Here is a 17622-nt window from a genome sequence, read left to right as displayed (position 1 = left end):
GGGGCTCAAGTCGGGGCTGCAGCTGGGGGACCTCGAGGAAGTGATGCAGCCTCTACGCCTCAGCCCCTCCAGATTCTCAACGTCAGTGCATCAGAGTCACCGGGAGGACTCGTCAAAACACAGACTGCTGGGCCCCAGCCCAGAGGTTTTGATTCCTGCAGTCTGGGTGGGGCCTGAGAATCTGCCTTTCTGACAAGTGCCCAGGTTGAGGCCTGCTACTGCTGGTGCAGGGACCCCACTTGGAGAACCACTGTCGTAGTCGTTAGGGAAAGCAAATGGAGATGAATTCACATAAACCAGGTAGAACCACATGGCACGTAGTAAACGCTCAACAAAAATGTTAGTTGTTGATACCAGTTCATGCCAGTGAGTCTGGCCTTCTTTAAATTCAAGAAGACCCCCCACCACCACCGAGTCCAGGGTCTGGCCACACCGTTTCCTGGCTCTGGGACCCTGGGAAAATCACCTGGCTTCCCTGAGCCCCAGCGTTCCCATCTTCACAGGACTGTCCTGGAGGTCGCTTCCCAGGCTAGCCTGAGCTTCCTAAAGGGCTTCAATACACAGCTGATGCCCGATGGGTATTTCTTGAACCAAGTGAAGTTTGAAAGATTGGGGATTCCCTGGCGGTCCAGTGGTTAGGACTCTGTGCTTCCACTTGCAGGAGGCACGGGTTCGATCCCTGGTCAGGGAACTAAGATCCCACATACCACACAGCATGGCCAAAATAAATAAATAAATTAATTTTTTTTTTAAAAAAAAGGAAAAGAAAAAAGATTGAAGCTGCAGAGTACAGCATGAATATGAGGCACGGCGGTCAAACCGACACAGGCTCATGAAACACTGAGATCTGAGGCGCCCCCCGTGACCCGCAGGGTACAGCGGGGGATGTCAGTGAGTGAAGCCAGCCAGGTGTGAGACAACAGGAAATGGTGAGCAGTGGGGCAAATCAGGAGCCAGGCCCCTTCAGAAGAAGCAGCCACCATCTCTTTCAGTGAGATGTGTAAGCGCAAGCCCAGGGCTGTCAGTCGCTCCACCTGTCGCAGGAGCAGGAACGGGGGTCGTGATGTGAGATCACCCAGCAGTCAAACATGACCTACTGTGGACCAGAGCCGGCCCACAGCTGCCAGCTCGGAGTGGAAGCAACTTAAGGGCGCTGGCCTGGGCTCAGGGCTAGGATCCCTGAGGACCCAGCGAAGGGCAAGGAGTGGGGGTGGCAGGGTCCCCAAGGACGGGTCTGAAATCATCAGGACCTAGACGGGTGTTTGGCTTCAGGGCATTTATTTCATGTTTCTCTGTACAGGCCCTGGGGCCAGCTATGGGGACAAGAGACCAGGCAGGGGTAGCAATAAATAACACGGACAGACAGGCTCCCCTCCAGACAGATGAGGTTAAAGGAGGTTACAGGGGAGCCACAATGCGGAGCTGGGGCGCTGGCAGGGCGGGGGCAGCTGGGAAGGAGGGGGAGGCCAGGCCCTAGGACCTCACTGTCACCTGCCCCGTCCCTTTCCTGCCCCAGCCCCCGCTACGTTGGGGAGGAAGGGAGCCCACAGCCAGTGGGGGCCGGTGAGGGTCCTGAAGGGGTGGTGGCCATCCGGGCTGCCCCCGGCTCCCTCACTTGACGCGGATTTCAGCATACTCGGCTAGCTCCTCCGTCAGGGTGTAGCTGTCCTTGGTGGGTCGTTTTCCCAGGTCCGAGTGAGAATAGCTCAGGTCCAGCTCTGGGGGTTCCCCACGAAGGCCCAGCAGCCTCCTCTCAGATCCCAGGCGCCTCTCACTCTATAAAGGGAACCAACCCATTAGAAGGTCCTGTTCCACCCTTGCCAGATGCAAAGGCTGGAGTCGCTTGCACCCCCCAGAGTTGAGTCCTGTGTGAGCCTCCTTCCTTAAGGACCGCCAGCCCAGCCAGCCCCACGGTCCCCGGTCCCCCCCCCGGAGCTCTTGCCTGTGCCGATCCCCCCTACGCAAAACAACCTCCCTGCTGCCAAGCCTGAAAGTCGCCCACAAATTCAACATCTCCAGGAAGTCCGCCTCCTTCCTTAAGGACCGCCAGCCCAGCCAGCCCCACGGTCCCCGGTCCCCCCCCGGAGCTCTTGCCTGTGCCGATCCCCCCTACGCAAAACAACCTCCCTGCTGCCAAGCCTGAAAGTCGCCCACAAATTCAACATCTCCAGGAAGTCCTTCTTCAACATAGGAATTTGGGGGGGCACTCAATTCAGTCCATAACATGCTCTTAGACTAAAGCCACCTGGTCGGGTGCCCACCTTCCCCAATTTTTGTCAATGCCTGACTCAGTATGTTTGGGTCTGGTGTGGTCCCCCTCCTCAACCTGGGAGATCCTGCAGGTGCAACTTCGGCTTCCCTGTCACGCTTTCCATCCCTGCCCCCCACCTTTGCACACACACACACACACACACACACACACACACGACAGTGGCCACAGACGCACAGAAGGGAGCAGCAATGGGACAGAATAGACAAGGCCAGGAGTGCTGGGCAGAGCCAGGCTGAAGTGGGGACCAACCTGGACGCCTGACGGGGACGCACACACATGCACGCCAACCCCAGGGCCCAACAGGGGCCCAGAGGTGGGCACGCTGAGGCCCCCGGAACCTACCTCCTGGGGTGCTCATTCCAGGGTAGAGAGCTCTCTGGACTATTGGAGAAGGAAATGCAGTCATAGACGCAGGTGGGGTGGATGAGGGCTTCTCTTGGGCCCCGAGCTCCACAGCCCCCCGCCAGGCCTCAGCCTGAGCACCCCTTCCCAGCCCAGGGCCAAGGCAGCCCTCCGCACGACCCCTCCTTCCCTTCTGCGGGGCCAGCTCCCCCTCTGCCCCTGGGTCTCCCAGGTCCCCCTCAGGCCCTCGGGGTCCCTGGCACACAGGATCTCCAGCTAGCCTGGCGCCACAGGGTTCTGGCCTCACCTCGTATTTCTCCGGCACCCCAGAGATGCGGAAGTCACTGCTGAAGAGGACGGGGGGGTCGTCCCCCGCTGAGAAGCTGGGGCTCTCTGTCACATTCTTTCTGCGGGGCAAGACACTGGAGCTGTCCAGTGGGACCCCCAGGTCCCCCCACTCCCCTCTCTATCTGCAACCCCATCTACCTAAGGAGTTTGGCCCAAGGGACCCCAGAGCTGCTCCCACCCACCTCTCTAAGATGGACAGCCAGCCCCTTTGGTGAGCAGCCTCTTCCTGTCCACCACTGCCCACCCCTCCTCTGCTTCACAGCTGAGGATGAGCCACCTGGGCCCTGGTCTCTGCCACTTTCAGGACCCCAGCCTGGCTGCTCTGGGTTCTCCTCACTCGCTCTGGGGCTATCCGCAACCCCTTGCCGCCAGGACTTGGAGCGGGAGATTAATTCATTGTCAGGAGAGCTGATGTGTGGGCACCCCAAGGAAGAAAAATAACAGCAGCGCACTTGTGGCAGGTGGATGTGGCTTGGGACTGGCGAGCATTCTGTTTTGTTTTGTTTTGTTTTGTTTTTTTCAGATTTCTTTGATGTGGACCATTTTTAAAGTCTTTTCATTGAATTTGTTATAATATTGCTTCTGTTCTACATCTTGGTTTTTTGGCCACGAGGCATGTGGGATCCCAGCTCCCCGACCGGGGATCGAACCCACACCCCCTGCCCTGGAAGGTGAAGTCCCAACCACTGGACCACCAGGGAAGTCCCTGAGGAGCGTTTCTGATACCACAGATATGTGTAATGGTTGGCGCTTCTGGAACCACCTGTGAATTATGTTCTGGCTGCAAGCCAGGGGTACCGGCTCTCCCCATCACACCGGAGTGGCAGGAGGCCACAGCACAGGATGCAGAGCACAGGTATTGCCTGGTGAGAAGTGCTCGGCCCAGGCACTGGCATACGTGACCTGACCACGGCGGCCCATGTCAGCCGGGGCCCTCTCTCCTCCATCCAGCTGAACATTCTCAGAGCAGAATCCGCTCTCCCTTGCCCACCCCTAGCCTCCAACTGATCTGCCCCTGCCCTGCCCTTGCAGGCCACCCCACCCGGCCCCAGCTCAGCCCGGAAGGCCACTCACTTTCTGCGCGTCTGGGTGATGTAGCAGACGATGGCAATTAGGATGGCAAAAGCAACCACCGCTCCCACAGGCCCGATCTTGGCCCACATCAGGCGATCTGAGGAAAGAGAAGACCCAGGCACCCTCAGGGCTGCCGGTGGGAGTGAGGACACCTGGGTTCTTAGGAGACAGGCTGGGGCAGGGGTGAGAGGGAAAATATTTACACCGCTGGCATATCCTTGAACTGACTGGCTAGCCTGAAGGCCTTCGTTGATGGAGGGGCCAGTAAAGTACAGGCAATCTCGAGGCAGCCTCTCCTAACTGGCTGGAAAGGGCACCTTTACCACCCGATCAACTGCGCAGCCTGACCCACGTGCAGCGGCTGGTGATCAGCCTTGGGGAGGGGAGCTTGGATCCAAGAGGGGTCCTGTCTGTCCCTTGACTCCTAGCCCCAGGCCACACCACTCACGGGCTCCCTGGAAGGGCAGCTCCAGGCTCTTGGTGCCATAGAGGTTGTGGGAGGAGCAGATGACCCGGGGTGGGGCCTGGGCCTGGCCCCGCAGCGTGAGGATGGTGGTGAGCAGGAGGCCGCTGCGCTCCGAGTACACGAACTCGCGCTCCGTCTCGTTCACGGTCACGTTACGCGAGGGCAGCTCGAAGGCCACGGACGGCTCTGGGTTGGCTTTGACCACGCACAGGCACTGCACCGTGTCACGGGCTGCCGCACAGTGGGACTCCAGGAGGATCACGGGGGCAACTGCAGGGGCAAGACCAAGACCCGGCGGGCTGGAGACAGGGCCTCGGGGGCTCCTTGGCTGTCGCGGAGATGAGCTGCCTGTTCCCCTCTACGCTCTCTTTTACGTCCTCTCTAACTCTGCTCACCTTGTGAAACATAAATCAGATCACGGTGCTGCCTGCTCAAAGCCCCCCTCCAACTGCTCCCCGTGTAACTTAGAATAAAACCCCAATTCTTTGCCTTCGCCCGCAAGGCCCTGCAGGACTTAGCCATGCTCTAATCTCCTGCTGTCACCCTGGCTCATTCCCTTCCAGCCACATCAGACTCTTTGCTTGTTTCTTATACTTGTGGAGCTTTTTCCCCACAGCCGGGGCGGGGGAGGGGGGGGTCTTGCCTTTCTCCCTCTGCGGGGAACACTTCCCTGACACCTGCCAAACTCACGCCCTCACTCCAGGCAGCTTCTGCGCAGACCATGTCTATTTCTCTGACCACCCCATGTAAGTTGCACCTCGCTTCGCTAACCATTCACTCGAGTTTTCTCCCCAGCACTTATCCCTACCTGGGTCATACACTGATGTGGCTGCTCTTGTATTTCCATCGAGACAGGCTCTTGCTCAGTCTCCACTCTGTCCCCCACACTTAGAACATGACTTTCTTTCTTTTTTTTTTTTTTTTTTTTGCCATACCACATGACATGCAGGATCTTAGTTCCCTGACCAGGGATCAAACCCAAGTCCCCTGCAGTGGAAGCGCAGATTCTTAACCACTGGACCACCAGGGAAGTCCCTAGAACATCCCTTTCACCCGGAAGGAGCTCCGGGAAGACTCGCTGGATGAGCTACTGCGTTCAGCCAGCTCCCCTTCCAGGCCATCCTACAGATGCCCTACTCACTCCCTGGAGCCCCCTGCATCCTGACCGCCCCCTCCCTGGCAGGATTCCCCGTGGTACCAGGTACCACCCTCCACCCAAGATCATTTTGTTGAGCTTTGCTTTGCTGCCATTTAAATTACAAAAACGATACTGGTATTATTTTTCCTTTCATTTTCCAAAATATGAAATTATAATAGAACATTGAATGTTGCTTTTTAAACTATGTTCTCTTTCCCTCATGGAGAGTCTGGCACTCCCCTCTGCTTGCTCTAGATTGACCTCTGGGTCTCAGCCCTGAGCAAAACCCACTTCCACATGGGCAAAAGATCCTTGGCCCACCCACCCCACTTACTTTCAATTTCCAGTAAAAAAGAACATGCAGGTAACAGCGACGGAGCGGGGAGTCACATGACCCGTGTATTTGCAATAGGGATCATTCCATTGGGAACCACAATGTGTACATATCTCTACGTCTAGTAAATTAACAGTTAAATATTCCAAATTCTGTTGAGGCAGACGTGCACTATGCTTGCTGTAGTATTAACAAATTAACACACCACAGAGTAAATTAGTACTGACAAACCTGAACGGACAGTGATTAATTTTTTAAAAATCCTTTCATTCAAGACTGCACCACTGGAACGGTTGTGACAGTGTTGCGGGAACGCTGACACCCTGTTGCCTGCGCTCCGGCATCTTTGCAGCGTTGCCGGCAGCCTCGCGACCTGTGAAACCCTGATTGACACTAGATAAACCCCAGGTCCCGCAAAGGATGGGGAGTTTGGGGTGGGACAGCTTTGGCTTGAATCTCAGCTCTGCCATCTACTGGCTGGTGGCCCCGATCAGGCCACTCGGCTTCCTGGGCCTCCGAGATGGACTTCTCATGTGCGCAAAGAGGGGTAATGGTCCTTGACTTGCGAGGGGCTACGGGACTCTGTTCTGAGGTGGGCACATGAGTGTGTTGAAGAGAAAGCTTAGGGACTTCCCTGGTGGTCCAGTGGTTAAGAATCTGCCTTCCAATGCAGGGGACATGGGATCGATCCCTGGTCCGGAAAGATCCCACGTGCCGTGGAGCAACTAAGCCCGTGCGCCACAACTACTGAGCCTGCGCTCTAGAGCCCGCCACTGCAATGAGAAGCCTGCACACCGCAACGAAGAGTAAGTAGCCCCCGCTCGCTGCAACTAGAGAAAGCCCACGCAGCAACAAAGACCCTGTGCAGCGGGAAAAAAAAAGAAAAGAAAAGAAAAAAAGAAAAGAAAAGAAAAGAAAAAGAAAGCTTAACATCCCACCCAGGGATCGAACCATTCCAGCAGAGGAAGCAAGTGAGCAAGGCCTTGGCAGCAGGAAGGCAGGCGGATACCCAGCCAGGAGTTCAAAGGAGAGATGAGTGGGAAGCTAAGAGGATGTCTAAGACTAACGGGGCACATGGGACATGTCGGACACTATGGGCGCTCACCATAATTTCCTTAGTGTAAGATACTGTCATACCCGTTTTTCAGAGAAGAGAATCGGGGCTCAGCAAAGGTGAAGTCACTCGTCTGGGATCACACAGCACATCTCCATCACAAGATGGAGACAGAGCTGGGGTTCGGACCCAGGTCGATTCAGCTCTGTCGGGTGCTGGACACCAGTAACATTTCCGTTTCCTCCTATTAAATGGGTGAAGGGCAGTCCCTGCCCCCAATCCCGTTGTTGTGAGAATGAAATAGGTCAATATGCGCAAAGGGCTGAAACCAGTCTTCTAGTCATCACAAGGTCTCATTGAGGTGAGTGCCCTGCAGGTCCCACGCTGTGCTGGGACCCAACCCCCCTCCTGCCCCCGCCCCGCTCAGGAGCACCCACCATTGTCAGTGAGCACGGAAGCCCCGGTGCTAGGGGACGCAGACTTCGGGGACAGAGAGGGGCCTGAAGCCGGACACCCAGAGGGCAAGCACAGCAACACAGGCCTTGGAGCCCAGTGACCGGCTCAGCGGGGGTGGGGTGGGAGGCACAGCTGCCTCCTCCCCTCCGGCAGATTGCAGGCCCTGAGTACCTTGGGTACCAAGGACTGCAGGGGAGATGAAGCAGCCAGAGGTTTAAGAACTGGGTAGACAGGAGTCCAGAAGAATCCTGGCACTGGCCAGCCTTCCAGCTGCATGGCCTTGGGGAATTCTGACCTTCAGTCCCTCCTCAAAGGGGATGATGATAACACGTAGCTGCTTCAAGGGGCGACCACAAGGGCTCAGCAAAATAACACGTGCAGGGGATGCAATCCTGGCCCAGAGTAGGCCCTTAATGATCGTTCGCTGCCACCACTCTTATTATACAGGAGGGTCTGTGACTGAAAACATTCGTGAGCTGGAGGTGTGTGTATGATCAGAGGTTTCCATCAGATTCTCAGGGGGTTCTCTGACTCTACACCTAAGAACCCCTGGCTTGGGATATAGGTTTAATGGGGAAAAGCGTGAGGCAGAAGGGTGGGCATCTATGGAGAAGGTGGGGTACCCGCACAACCCATATGCACGATCACGTTGGATGCTGCGAGCCAGTAGAGACTGGGAAGGAAGGTGCCCAAAGAGGAAAGGTTAGCAGGGCAGTGGTGGCCATCACCTTGCCCTGGAAGATGGCACTCCAGGAATAATCTGTCTCTACTGACTACGGCCACATGCCATATTGAGTATACGGACTGTGCTCAAAACCTTCTGGCAAGCTTGTGTGGTGGGGACCATTGTAGGTGGAATAATTTGGAGGCAAGTGCCAGAGGCCAGGCTGGAGCCGGGGAGGAAGCAGGGGGAATGGAACTACGAAGGTGACATTCCAGAGGGAGTTGCTGGAGGAGTGGGAGTGGAAACTGCGACTTGGGAGCTATGACCCGAGTGACGGCCGGGGTGGGGGTGGGGTGTTGGCGATGATGTCCAGAGAAGGTTGGGAAGGGCTCTGGTTGGCAGTGGAACAATGGGCTTCGTTCCCAAGACAGTTAGCTTTTTATATGCACCCGTCTCATCTCTCCGGCTGTACTATTATCTGTTAATACACTTGGTGTCCTCTTGGTCCTACCCCCCACCTCCCACTGAGCCACACAGCCCGTGCACATAACAACGGCTTGATCAATGTATTCTGATGTCATAACACAGGATGAGGTCAATGGGCTGTACAGAAGAGTGGAACCAGACCACTGTATTTGAATCTCAGTTCTGCCGTTTTCTGGCTGTGTGACTTTGGGCAAGTGACATAACCTCTCAGGGCCTCAGTTTCCTTCTCTGGAAACTGGAGACGGTAAGAGAACCTCCCTCATTGGAGGTAACAAAACCGAAAGAGTGGGTCCCCGTACAGAGCTTCCAACAGTGCCTGGTGCCTAGAGATGCTCCACAAGGGTTAGAGGTCGTGGTTATTCTTTTAGTTAACGCAAAGGGGCTGTGGCCACAGGATTCAGACATCTCCTTGGTCAAAAGCCCACACCAGGATGTGGGGATACCGTATTCTCAGGTGGGGCTTTTATTTTCTTGCTATGGATTCCGCTCCCCTCCCTTCCTCATCCTCAACTGCTGGAGCGAAGCCGACCCCTGGTTGGGATGCGTGGGTACCTCCCGGTAACCTGGGTGTCCCCCACTGAGCCGTCTACCACGGGGGCGGGTGGGCAGGAATCTAGCCCGGCTGCCCTCAGCAGCGGCAGCGGACGCAGGGGAGTACTCACATTCCACGGATAGGTTGAAGGCGGTGGCCCTCTGACCGTATTGGTTCTCGGCCACGCACCAGTACTCTCCATCATCCTCAGGCATGACGGCAGGCAGCTCCAGCTGCAGCTTGCTCTCATAGATGACCGTGGCCAGAATCTGCTTCTCCTTGAAGATGGTGAGAATAGGATCCGGGTTGCTCTGTGTGGAGCACAAGATGGAGACTGTCTCCCCCTCCACGGCCACCACTGTCCCGTTCACCGTCGGCTTCCAGGGTGCATCTGGGGGGGCAGGACAGGGGGCCGATGGTCAGAAGCTCCCACCCCCAAATGTGACCCCCGACACCCGCCCCCAATCAGGGCACACCAGCTCAGGATGGCTCAGGTAACCCCAGGCCTGGCTGTCTCGTTTACAAAGACAGGGGCTCTGCAGCTACAGTGCTTGTGTTTGAATCCCGGCTCTACCCCTTCCCAGCTGTGTGTGGACCCATGTCTAAACCCCTCTGGGCCTCATTTTTCTTATCTGTTAAATGGGCTTAATAATATTCCCAACCTCATAGGGGTCACTGAGAACCAACTGTGACAAGCACTGTTTTAGCCTGAACAAGGTAGATGAAGATCCCTGCCCATGTGGACAGATGCTGTATAAGGAAATCAAACATAGAGTTGGCAAGATGGGGATAAGTGCTTTGCAGAAAAATAACGGTGGGATGGGAAACCGGGGTCGCTAACAGTTTTAACTAGGATGGTGAGGGAGGGCTGCAGTGAGGCTAGAAGGAGGTGAGTAGGAGTCAGCCGTGGGGAGGCCCCAGGGGAAGAGTATTTGTGGAAGGCACCCAGAGGCTGCTGAGTAAATGTTGGCCGGTGCTGTCATTTTTGTTATCCCCAGCCCTGGGCATTTTGCCTCAATAAATATTTGCGAATGAATGAATGAATGAATGACCTCTCCTTGGCTCCTAGTTAAGAATCCTGTCTGACGGGCCCCCTCTCCCTGGGGCCCCATAATGTTCAGGGGCTGGGTGAGGCCTGGGTTCTCCTCAGCCCTCTCATCAGAACTGCAATGGGGCTCATTTTAAAATGCAGATTCCCGGAGCCAGGCCCAGCTCTACCCGCAGGGAACTGAATTTAACAGGCTTTCCTGGGTGGCAGGGACTGCCTCTGTCTCTTCCCATCTCGTCCTAGCGAGGAGAGTGGTGCAGAGTAGGTGTTCATGAGACACTCGTGGGAAAAATGAAGGAACTCCTTAACCTGCAACTTCCTCTCCATCTCCACCTCAACCACGGGGCATGGTTCCGCCGGCCCCCCCAGTGGGCCCCCAGCTCCGCCCCGGCCGGGGGCGGCGACTCACACATGACGCTGAGCCCCACGGTGCGGTTGTCCTGGCCGTAAGCGTTCTCGGCCAGGCAGGCGTAGACGCCGTCCTCCGCGGGCGTCACCTCGTCCAGCTCCAGGGACAGGCTCTCGGTCACCGCCTCCCGGAGCACCGTGCCGTCCCGCATCCAGGTCAGCAGCGGCGGCGGGTTGCTGTCGGCCCCACAGAGCAGGCTGACGTGGGAGCCCTCGATGGCCTCCACCGAGGAGTTCAGCTCCACAATCACCGGGGGGTCTGCGGCGCCGGAGACACACGACGTCAGCGGGCACGTGCCGCAGACCCCGCCCCCGGCCCGCACCCCGGCCGGCACCCAGGCTCACACTTGACGTCCAGGCTGGCGTAGCCCTCGAACTGCAGGGTGGTGTTGGGGAAGGAGGCCTGGCAGCCCAGCCGGTAGCCATTGGCCTCCCTGGTGGGCACGAAGTGCAGCAGCGACACCTGCACCCAGGTGCCCTCGTCCTCGCGGAGCCGCCCCAGCACAGCCGGCTCCCCGAGCCCCTCGTGGCCCAGCCAGCTCAGCTCCGGGTGCAGCTCGGGACAGTTGTCAGGCACCGTGCAGCTGACCTCCACTTCTGTGCCTGCCACAACCTCTGGGGGGACCATGATGTTGGGGGTGTCTAAGTGAGACGGGGAGATGGAGGGTGAAGGAAGCAGCATCGGACCCCCACATTGTCCGACTCCAGTCCTGGTACCCGGTCCCCTCCCCATCCTTGGATGCAGAATTCCCTACAACCTTCTCTCCTCCTGGGTACCCTTCACCCAGAAGCCCTCCGCAGATCCAACCGCAGATGTAATAATAACGGAAACAACCATATAGTGGTCTGAGTACTTTACTGTGTGTAACTTGCCAGTCCTTCCAGCCATGCCGAAAGTAGAAAGCGGGTCATGTTATTTTGCTCATTTTGCAGATGAGGAAACTGAGGCCACAGCTAGCATGGGGTAAAACTGAGCTTCAGTCCCTGTCCCTCTGGCTTCATCGCCTGTGCTCTGGACACTACATTATATTCCTCAAGAAACCTCTCTCCTTCCCATGTTTGCTTTGGTTTACCTTCCACGTGCGTGTGTGTGCGCGCGCGCGTGTGTGTGTGTGTGTGTGTGCGCGTGTGTGTGTGCTGTGTCCTGGAGCTGTCTGGCTGTGCCTGGCGGCGGAAGCGGGGGCTCTCTTTCTGCATCAGGCCTGTAATCTGGCTCCTCATATAGACTCAGAGCTGATGGCAAACCTGAGTCTAAGGGTTCCATGCCTCTCAGGGCCTCTCGGAAATGAGGCAGTAGACCCTACTCTAATTGCCAAAACTGGCCCAGAGCTGCATTTTATTTGACCTAAATTTAGGGTATTTTTTAAAAAAATACCTGAATCAGCAGCTGATGTTGAAAAAACATAGAAAAATACACAGTTCCCTTTGAAAATTCGGGAATTCCCTGGTGTTTCAGTGGTTAGGACTCTGCACCTCCACTGCAGGGGGCACGGGTTCGGTCCCTGGTCAGGGAATTAGGATCCCGCATGCCGTGTAGCACAGCCAAAAACAAAACAAAACAAACAAACAAACAAATGGAAAACTCAGAATGCTTGACAGCAATGACCCTGCATTCTCACCCAGCACCACTTAGATAGAGCTGGGCGCCATGTGCCAGGCACTGCTTTGCCCACTTGACAACTATTACCTCATTGAACTCTGAGTGCTGTTCTTAACCCCATTTTACAGAAGAGGAAAACAAGGCCCAGAGAAGTTAAGTAACTTGCCCTCAGTAGGCCAGCTAACATACGAATCCAGAGCCCTGACCCCAACCCCTGGGCCCCATGCCTTTACCCCAGGTGTTTCTGGAAGAGTAAGAGCACTGCTTTCCTCTGAGAGCCCTGCTTTGCCCGTTTCAGTCATCTGCCTGGTCCGTGTGGGCAGGGGGGTTTGCACCCCTCCCCCCCAGCCAAACCAACAAGTCCCTGGTCCTGCCAGCTACACCTCCCTGGAAAAGTGCCAGGAGGACTTCCTGCTCCCCCTGCAGCCCCTGCATGGCCCCAGCCCCACGGCATCTGCACAGCCCCCGGGAACTCACTGATGATGTCCAGGACGCTGTGCTCGGAGAAGGTGTACTGGTTGTAGCCCCCCAGGTCCCCGCGGAAGTAGTACTTGCCGCCCAGCTCGGGGCTGAGGTTGCTGAGCAAGAGGGTGCAGTTGCGCAGGCCCAGGTCCCCCAGGAGGCGGCTGCGGCCCTGGAAGCTCTCGTGGACGACTTGTGTGCGTGACTTGAAGACCACTGGCGGGTAGTTTTTCGGGTAGGGGCTATTGAAGTACCAGACGCCGTGCACAATGGCCGGCCGCAGCTCGTCGGGGAAGTCGAAGCGGCAGGGGATGGAGACGCACGTGCCCTCGAAGGCCGAGATGGACGAGGGCATCCAGGCCCCCCAGTGACCCCCGCGAGAGGCTGTGGACAAGCAGGACCGCTGAGGCTGAGGGACATGTCCTGCCCGGATGCCTCCAACCCCCCTGCTCCCATCACCTTCCACTGCCCTGCGGGGTGGGGTCGGGGTCCAGGGACCCACAGAATCAACCCCAGCCTGCTCAGGGGCCAAGACCCCAGGAGCCCCAGACCCCCAGGCATTACCTGAAATCATGATCCAAAACAGAGGCAGCGCCGTGAGGAATATCATTTTGTACAGCAAGTGAGCAACAGCTGGATAGGGGAGAAGAGAGGAGAGGGTTAAAGGCCAGGGGAAGTGAAAAGGGTGCTTCTAGTAAGGCTTTAGGAAGCAGCCTGTTCAGATGTTAGCCACTGCTGCTATTATTATTATTTATAATCACAAATACATCAATGGGCATCAACCATGAACCACCCCCAGTACTTTACTATACAGATTCATTTGATCTCTTTGAGGTAGGTGCAATTATTATCCTCACTTTGTAGCTGAGGTCCAGAGAGGTTGAGTAACTTGCCCGAGGCCACACAGCAGGTAAGTGGCAGAGCTAGGATTCAGGCCCTGTCTGCCGGTCCAGGTCTGCAGATTTCACCACCAAACTGTCCTGACTCTATGTGGTAGTGACGTGCTAATAATTATCTTCATCACCATCCTGCCCTTGGGGATCTCCAAAAAGTAAGGATAGAGCCAAGTTTGGACCAGCAGCAGGAAGCAGGGGAAGCCAGGAGGAAGGGGACTTTGGAACCCTCCCCCTCACCTCCGTCTCCCTGAGTTGGGAATGTCTTCTGGTCCCACCTGAAGCTGTCAGCCGGCCAACCTGGAACAAGAGTCAGACAGGTGCAAGGAGGTGGGGGCCTGAGGGTCCCCTGCCCACCCCCTGTCCCGCTTTCAGGATCTACTGTGAGTAGATCCAGGAGGCTGCCCACATGGTCCCTGTTGCCCATGGATGCTTGGGACCCTCCCACACAGCCTCAAAGCTACTCTGTGTTCACCTCCCGAGGCAAGCTGCGATGGAGGAGAACTCTCGGCAAGAAAAGGGGAGCAGCAGAGCTTTGGGGTGGGGGGAGGCGGGGGGAGTGAACGCGGTGAAGGAGCACATGTCCCACGGCTGAGGCCTGGGGGTGGGAGGCAGGGACCCGGCCCCATCAATGACGGGGTTTCACGGCATCAGCATTCCCAACATGCCGTGTGAATTCCTGCCGCCCTCTCCCACCCTACAGACGGCCCCTGGTGTCCCCACCCTCCAGAGGCGAGAGCCCGGTACAAAAGAGCCCTGTTCCCTCAGGGTGAGGGTGCCTCATCCTGGAGGGCTTCTGGAGTAGGTGGGGGTGAGGGAAGAGCTGGGCGAGCCTGGCCGGGCTCTGAGTGGAGCCAGGAAGGACCAGGGATTGGGGTTAGTGACTCCCTGGCACCCAGCTCCTCTGTGGGTCGCCTCAGGGTTGGACCCAGTGTTTCCAAGTGGCTGCTTTCCCTGGCCTTTGACACTCTCTTCCCACGGACAGACGCATGCAGTCAGACGCATGCAAATGCTGGCGTGAAATGTGACAGATCTGGACCCAGCCGAGAAGGAGCAGGCTCGCACGATCACACCGATCAGGGCTCTGCACACACCGACAGGCACCGAGACCCCCGTGCAGCAGACACACACACACCTGGACGGGCATAGGCATGGCAATTGGGCATACACACGGACCTGCCTGCGTGCCATGCTCGCAAAGACACTCGGACCGGCTATGGACAGACCCACTCAGACACATGCTGATGGACACGTGGCAGATGCCACCTTTGCACCTGCGACAGGAAGGTATGGGAGGTAGACACAGGTGAGGGCCACAGGGCCTGGGCAGACGTGTGAAACAAGTGTGTAGACCATGCATTCTGAATGGGGGTGAAAATTGGTTCTTGGGGTGGGGTCCAGAAAAGTCTTAGTTATTACAGTGGGTTGTGGCTCTCTAAAGAGCCACGGTACATAAACATGTACAGTCTATCCATAATATTAAGATTTCATGGGGGGAGTTGGATTAGGAAAAACAGGTCTAAAAGCTTTCCTTAGTGGGGTGTAAATAAAGGTGGAGAAACACTGATGTGGATTAAGACTCACTAAGAGAGGTGCACGCGCATGTGCACACGTGCCCCCGTCGTGTGTTCAGGTGCTGGAACTTGCTCCCTCACAGCCCCCTGTGCCCACACCCTCCCAGATGGCAGGATGCAGACGTCTGATCACCTGGCCATCCTTCCACTCTTCACCTGTCCCTGGATGACTTCCACCCCATCTGCCACAAACTTAGGAGCCCCAGGGCAGAACCTCCGCCAGAGGGGTGATGAGGAGGGCGCTTCATTCTTTCTCTCTGTGGTTTCTTCCCAAGGCGCAGTCACTATCCCTGCCACGGTCCCAGCCCACGCCCAGAGCAATCCTAAGCAGCACCCTCCCCCACCCTAAATTAGTGGCAGTTCCCAGCCACCATCCACGGCCCAGACCGCTTCGCATTGCACATGCCCTGGGCGGCCCTGCCCCGTGCTCTCAGCCCCGGTCCTCTGTTCTCCTCCCCGTCCCCGCCCTCTCGGCTGCAGGACTCACCTGATGCTCTTTGCTTCTGCACCCTCTGCTCCGCAGGCCCCGCTCGCAGTCCCCTGGCCTCCCAGGGTCTAGGCCCCCACTTACCAGCCCCTCCCCTCCCCCTGGGTGCCAGGGGCCGCCTGCCTCCAAGGCCCAGCTCCTCCCTGCCCCCGGGGGAGGGGGGCACAAAGGGCCCTTGTCACCACTGCTTGAACTGGGCAGCCTGATGCCTGGGTTCTACGAGCTCCTTCCTGGAGGGGCTGGGGGCGGCTGCCTCACCCATTCCCCCCTCCATCACTGCGTACCCTGGTTCTGGGTCCCTGGGAGGATGCTCTAAGATCTCTGGAGTCTCAGGTTGAGAAACAGAAGGCATCGTCCTCAGCGTCTAGGGGATCTTGGTGGCAGTGTTAGGGATAACCCCGGGCCTGGGAGGCCACAGAGGCCGGTGTGGCCAGGAGGAGGAGGCAGGACATCTCACTCTCGGCTCCAGTCACGTCCACCCTCTCTAGAGGGTGTCGCCTTGGGTACCCACATCCTGGTCTATTGTCTTCCAGCCACTTCTTGCCATCGGAAACAACCTTATGTGTTGACTGTCTCCTCCCATGAGAACATGACCTCCAGGAGGACAGGGCTTGGGCTACTTATGCCCAATCTACCCTGCTGGGAGGCTGGCTCCTGGCAGAGTTAAGATTCGCAAACGCAGAGTGGGTGCATGGGTGTGATCCTCAAATACCCTGACTGGAGGCCTTGGCGCTTCTTCCTTCCTCCTAAAAAGCTCCCCTGCCCCAGCCCACTCCCCAGTCCGATGCTGGCCATAGCCTGTGCAGCCTTTTGGCTCCCAGCTTGGATGCTGCTTCCTCTGGAAGCCTGCCCGGCCCCTCTCATGAAGCCAAGTTCCTCTGTTTAAATGCTGCCCGGTCCTTCCATGGCCCTCAGCACGCCATGTGCCAACCTGCACCCTCACTGAGCCGCTTCCCCACTGGCATCTGAGCTCAGGTTTCCGCCTGCCTGTCTGTCTGTCTGTCTTGTTCACCATTGTATCCCCTAGAACAGTGCCTGGTGCACAGAGGGTGCTCAGCCAGGGCTGTGCTGACTCTCTGAGCTGGGTAGGGACCCTCTGTGTGCAGAGTCCACGGTGATCCTCCTGCCACCCCAGCCCCTCCCACTGGTCATGACCTTTGCGTGGTGATGGTGGTGTGATGAAGTGGAGTAGTGGTTTGATCATGAGCTGTTCAGTCACACTGGGGCATCTTCTGTCCTCCTTCAGGCCAGGGCAGTAGGGAGGGAGGCGGGGAGGGTCCTTTCTCCCAAGGGAGAACCCGGCCCCGGGGAGGGGCGGGGAGCGGGGGCGGGGGGGGGGAGGTGCAGGGGGTGATGGGTGGGGAAATCCCTCAGACTGGGGCGTGAGGAGTCAGAGAAGGCTGGATGGAGGGGGATGGGGAGTCCCACCCCCACCTCGGGCTTCATGATGTCAGACTCTGCCCGTGCCTTTCCCAGTCAGGGACAAAGGCCCACTGAGAGTGGGGTGGGGCTTGAACGCCCGGGTTCCAGACAAGAGAGTGGCCTGGTGCTTGGGCTTTGGGAGAGGACACGGAGATGCTAGGGGACTCATATGTCACAGCCTTCAGCATCAACACCAGCCACCTTGGGGTCTTGTGCCCGAGCAGTTTAGGGGGGTGGGTCTATCGTCTCTCCGGGTGTGAACTGAATGAAGGCTGTCCCTGGGGGCGGGAGGTACACGTGAGTGAGTCCCACAGAGGGCTCTATCGCTGAGATCTGCACTCAGGTCTCCAGCCCAAGGGAGGACTGGGGGACTGGAGAGCATGTGCCGGCAGAAAGGAGAGGTGCTATTCGGATCCAGCTACCAGTGCTACCTGATCATCGGATCCTTCCAGGCAAGGCAGGTGTGTTAGTTTGCTAGGACTACTGCGACAAAGTCTTACAAACTGGGTGGCTGAAGAAAGAGAGTTTATCGTCTCACAGTGCTGGAGGCTAGAAGAGTCCA

At 57.3% G+C, this 17622-nt stretch overlaps 1 protein-coding gene across 2 annotated transcripts; it reads right to left on the bottom strand.

The window, feature by feature from the left end:
* Positions 1–1261: 1261 nt before the first annotated feature.
* MAG (myelin associated glycoprotein) lies at positions 1262–13872 on the bottom strand. Of its 2 annotated transcripts, XM_028485916.2 has the most exons (10): positions 13818–13872; positions 13249–13317; positions 12700–13068; positions 10968–11264; positions 10624–10881; positions 9297–9557; positions 4485–4772; positions 4037–4133; positions 2922–3021; positions 1262–1776 (listed from the first exon to the last, which is right to left on the bottom strand). In XM_028485916.2, exons 2-10 carry the CDS (start codon positions 13292–13294, stop codon positions 1612–1614), a joined length of 1881 nt encoding a protein of 626 aa, XP_028341717.1. In that variant the 5' UTR covers positions 13295–13317; positions 13818–13872; the 3' UTR covers positions 1262–1611. The 2 variants fall into 2 exon arrangements, with proteins under 2 accessions (XP_028341717.1, XP_054939156.1); XM_055083181.1 differs by lacking the exons at positions 1262–1776; positions 13818–13872 and adding an exon at positions 2627–2653 and having other exon boundaries at positions 13249–13294.
* Positions 13873–17622: the final 3750 nt, after the last annotated feature.

This window comes from Physeter macrocephalus, unplaced genomic scaffold (genome assembly GCF_002837175.3).
Source record: "Physeter macrocephalus isolate SW-GA unplaced genomic scaffold, ASM283717v5 random_610, whole genome shotgun sequence".
Classification (NCBI taxonomy): domain Eukaryota; kingdom Metazoa; phylum Chordata; class Mammalia; order Artiodactyla; family Physeteridae; genus Physeter; species Physeter macrocephalus.
The sequence above is the reverse complement of the archived record's forward strand: the minus strand, read 5'-3'. Positions and strand labels throughout refer to the sequence as shown.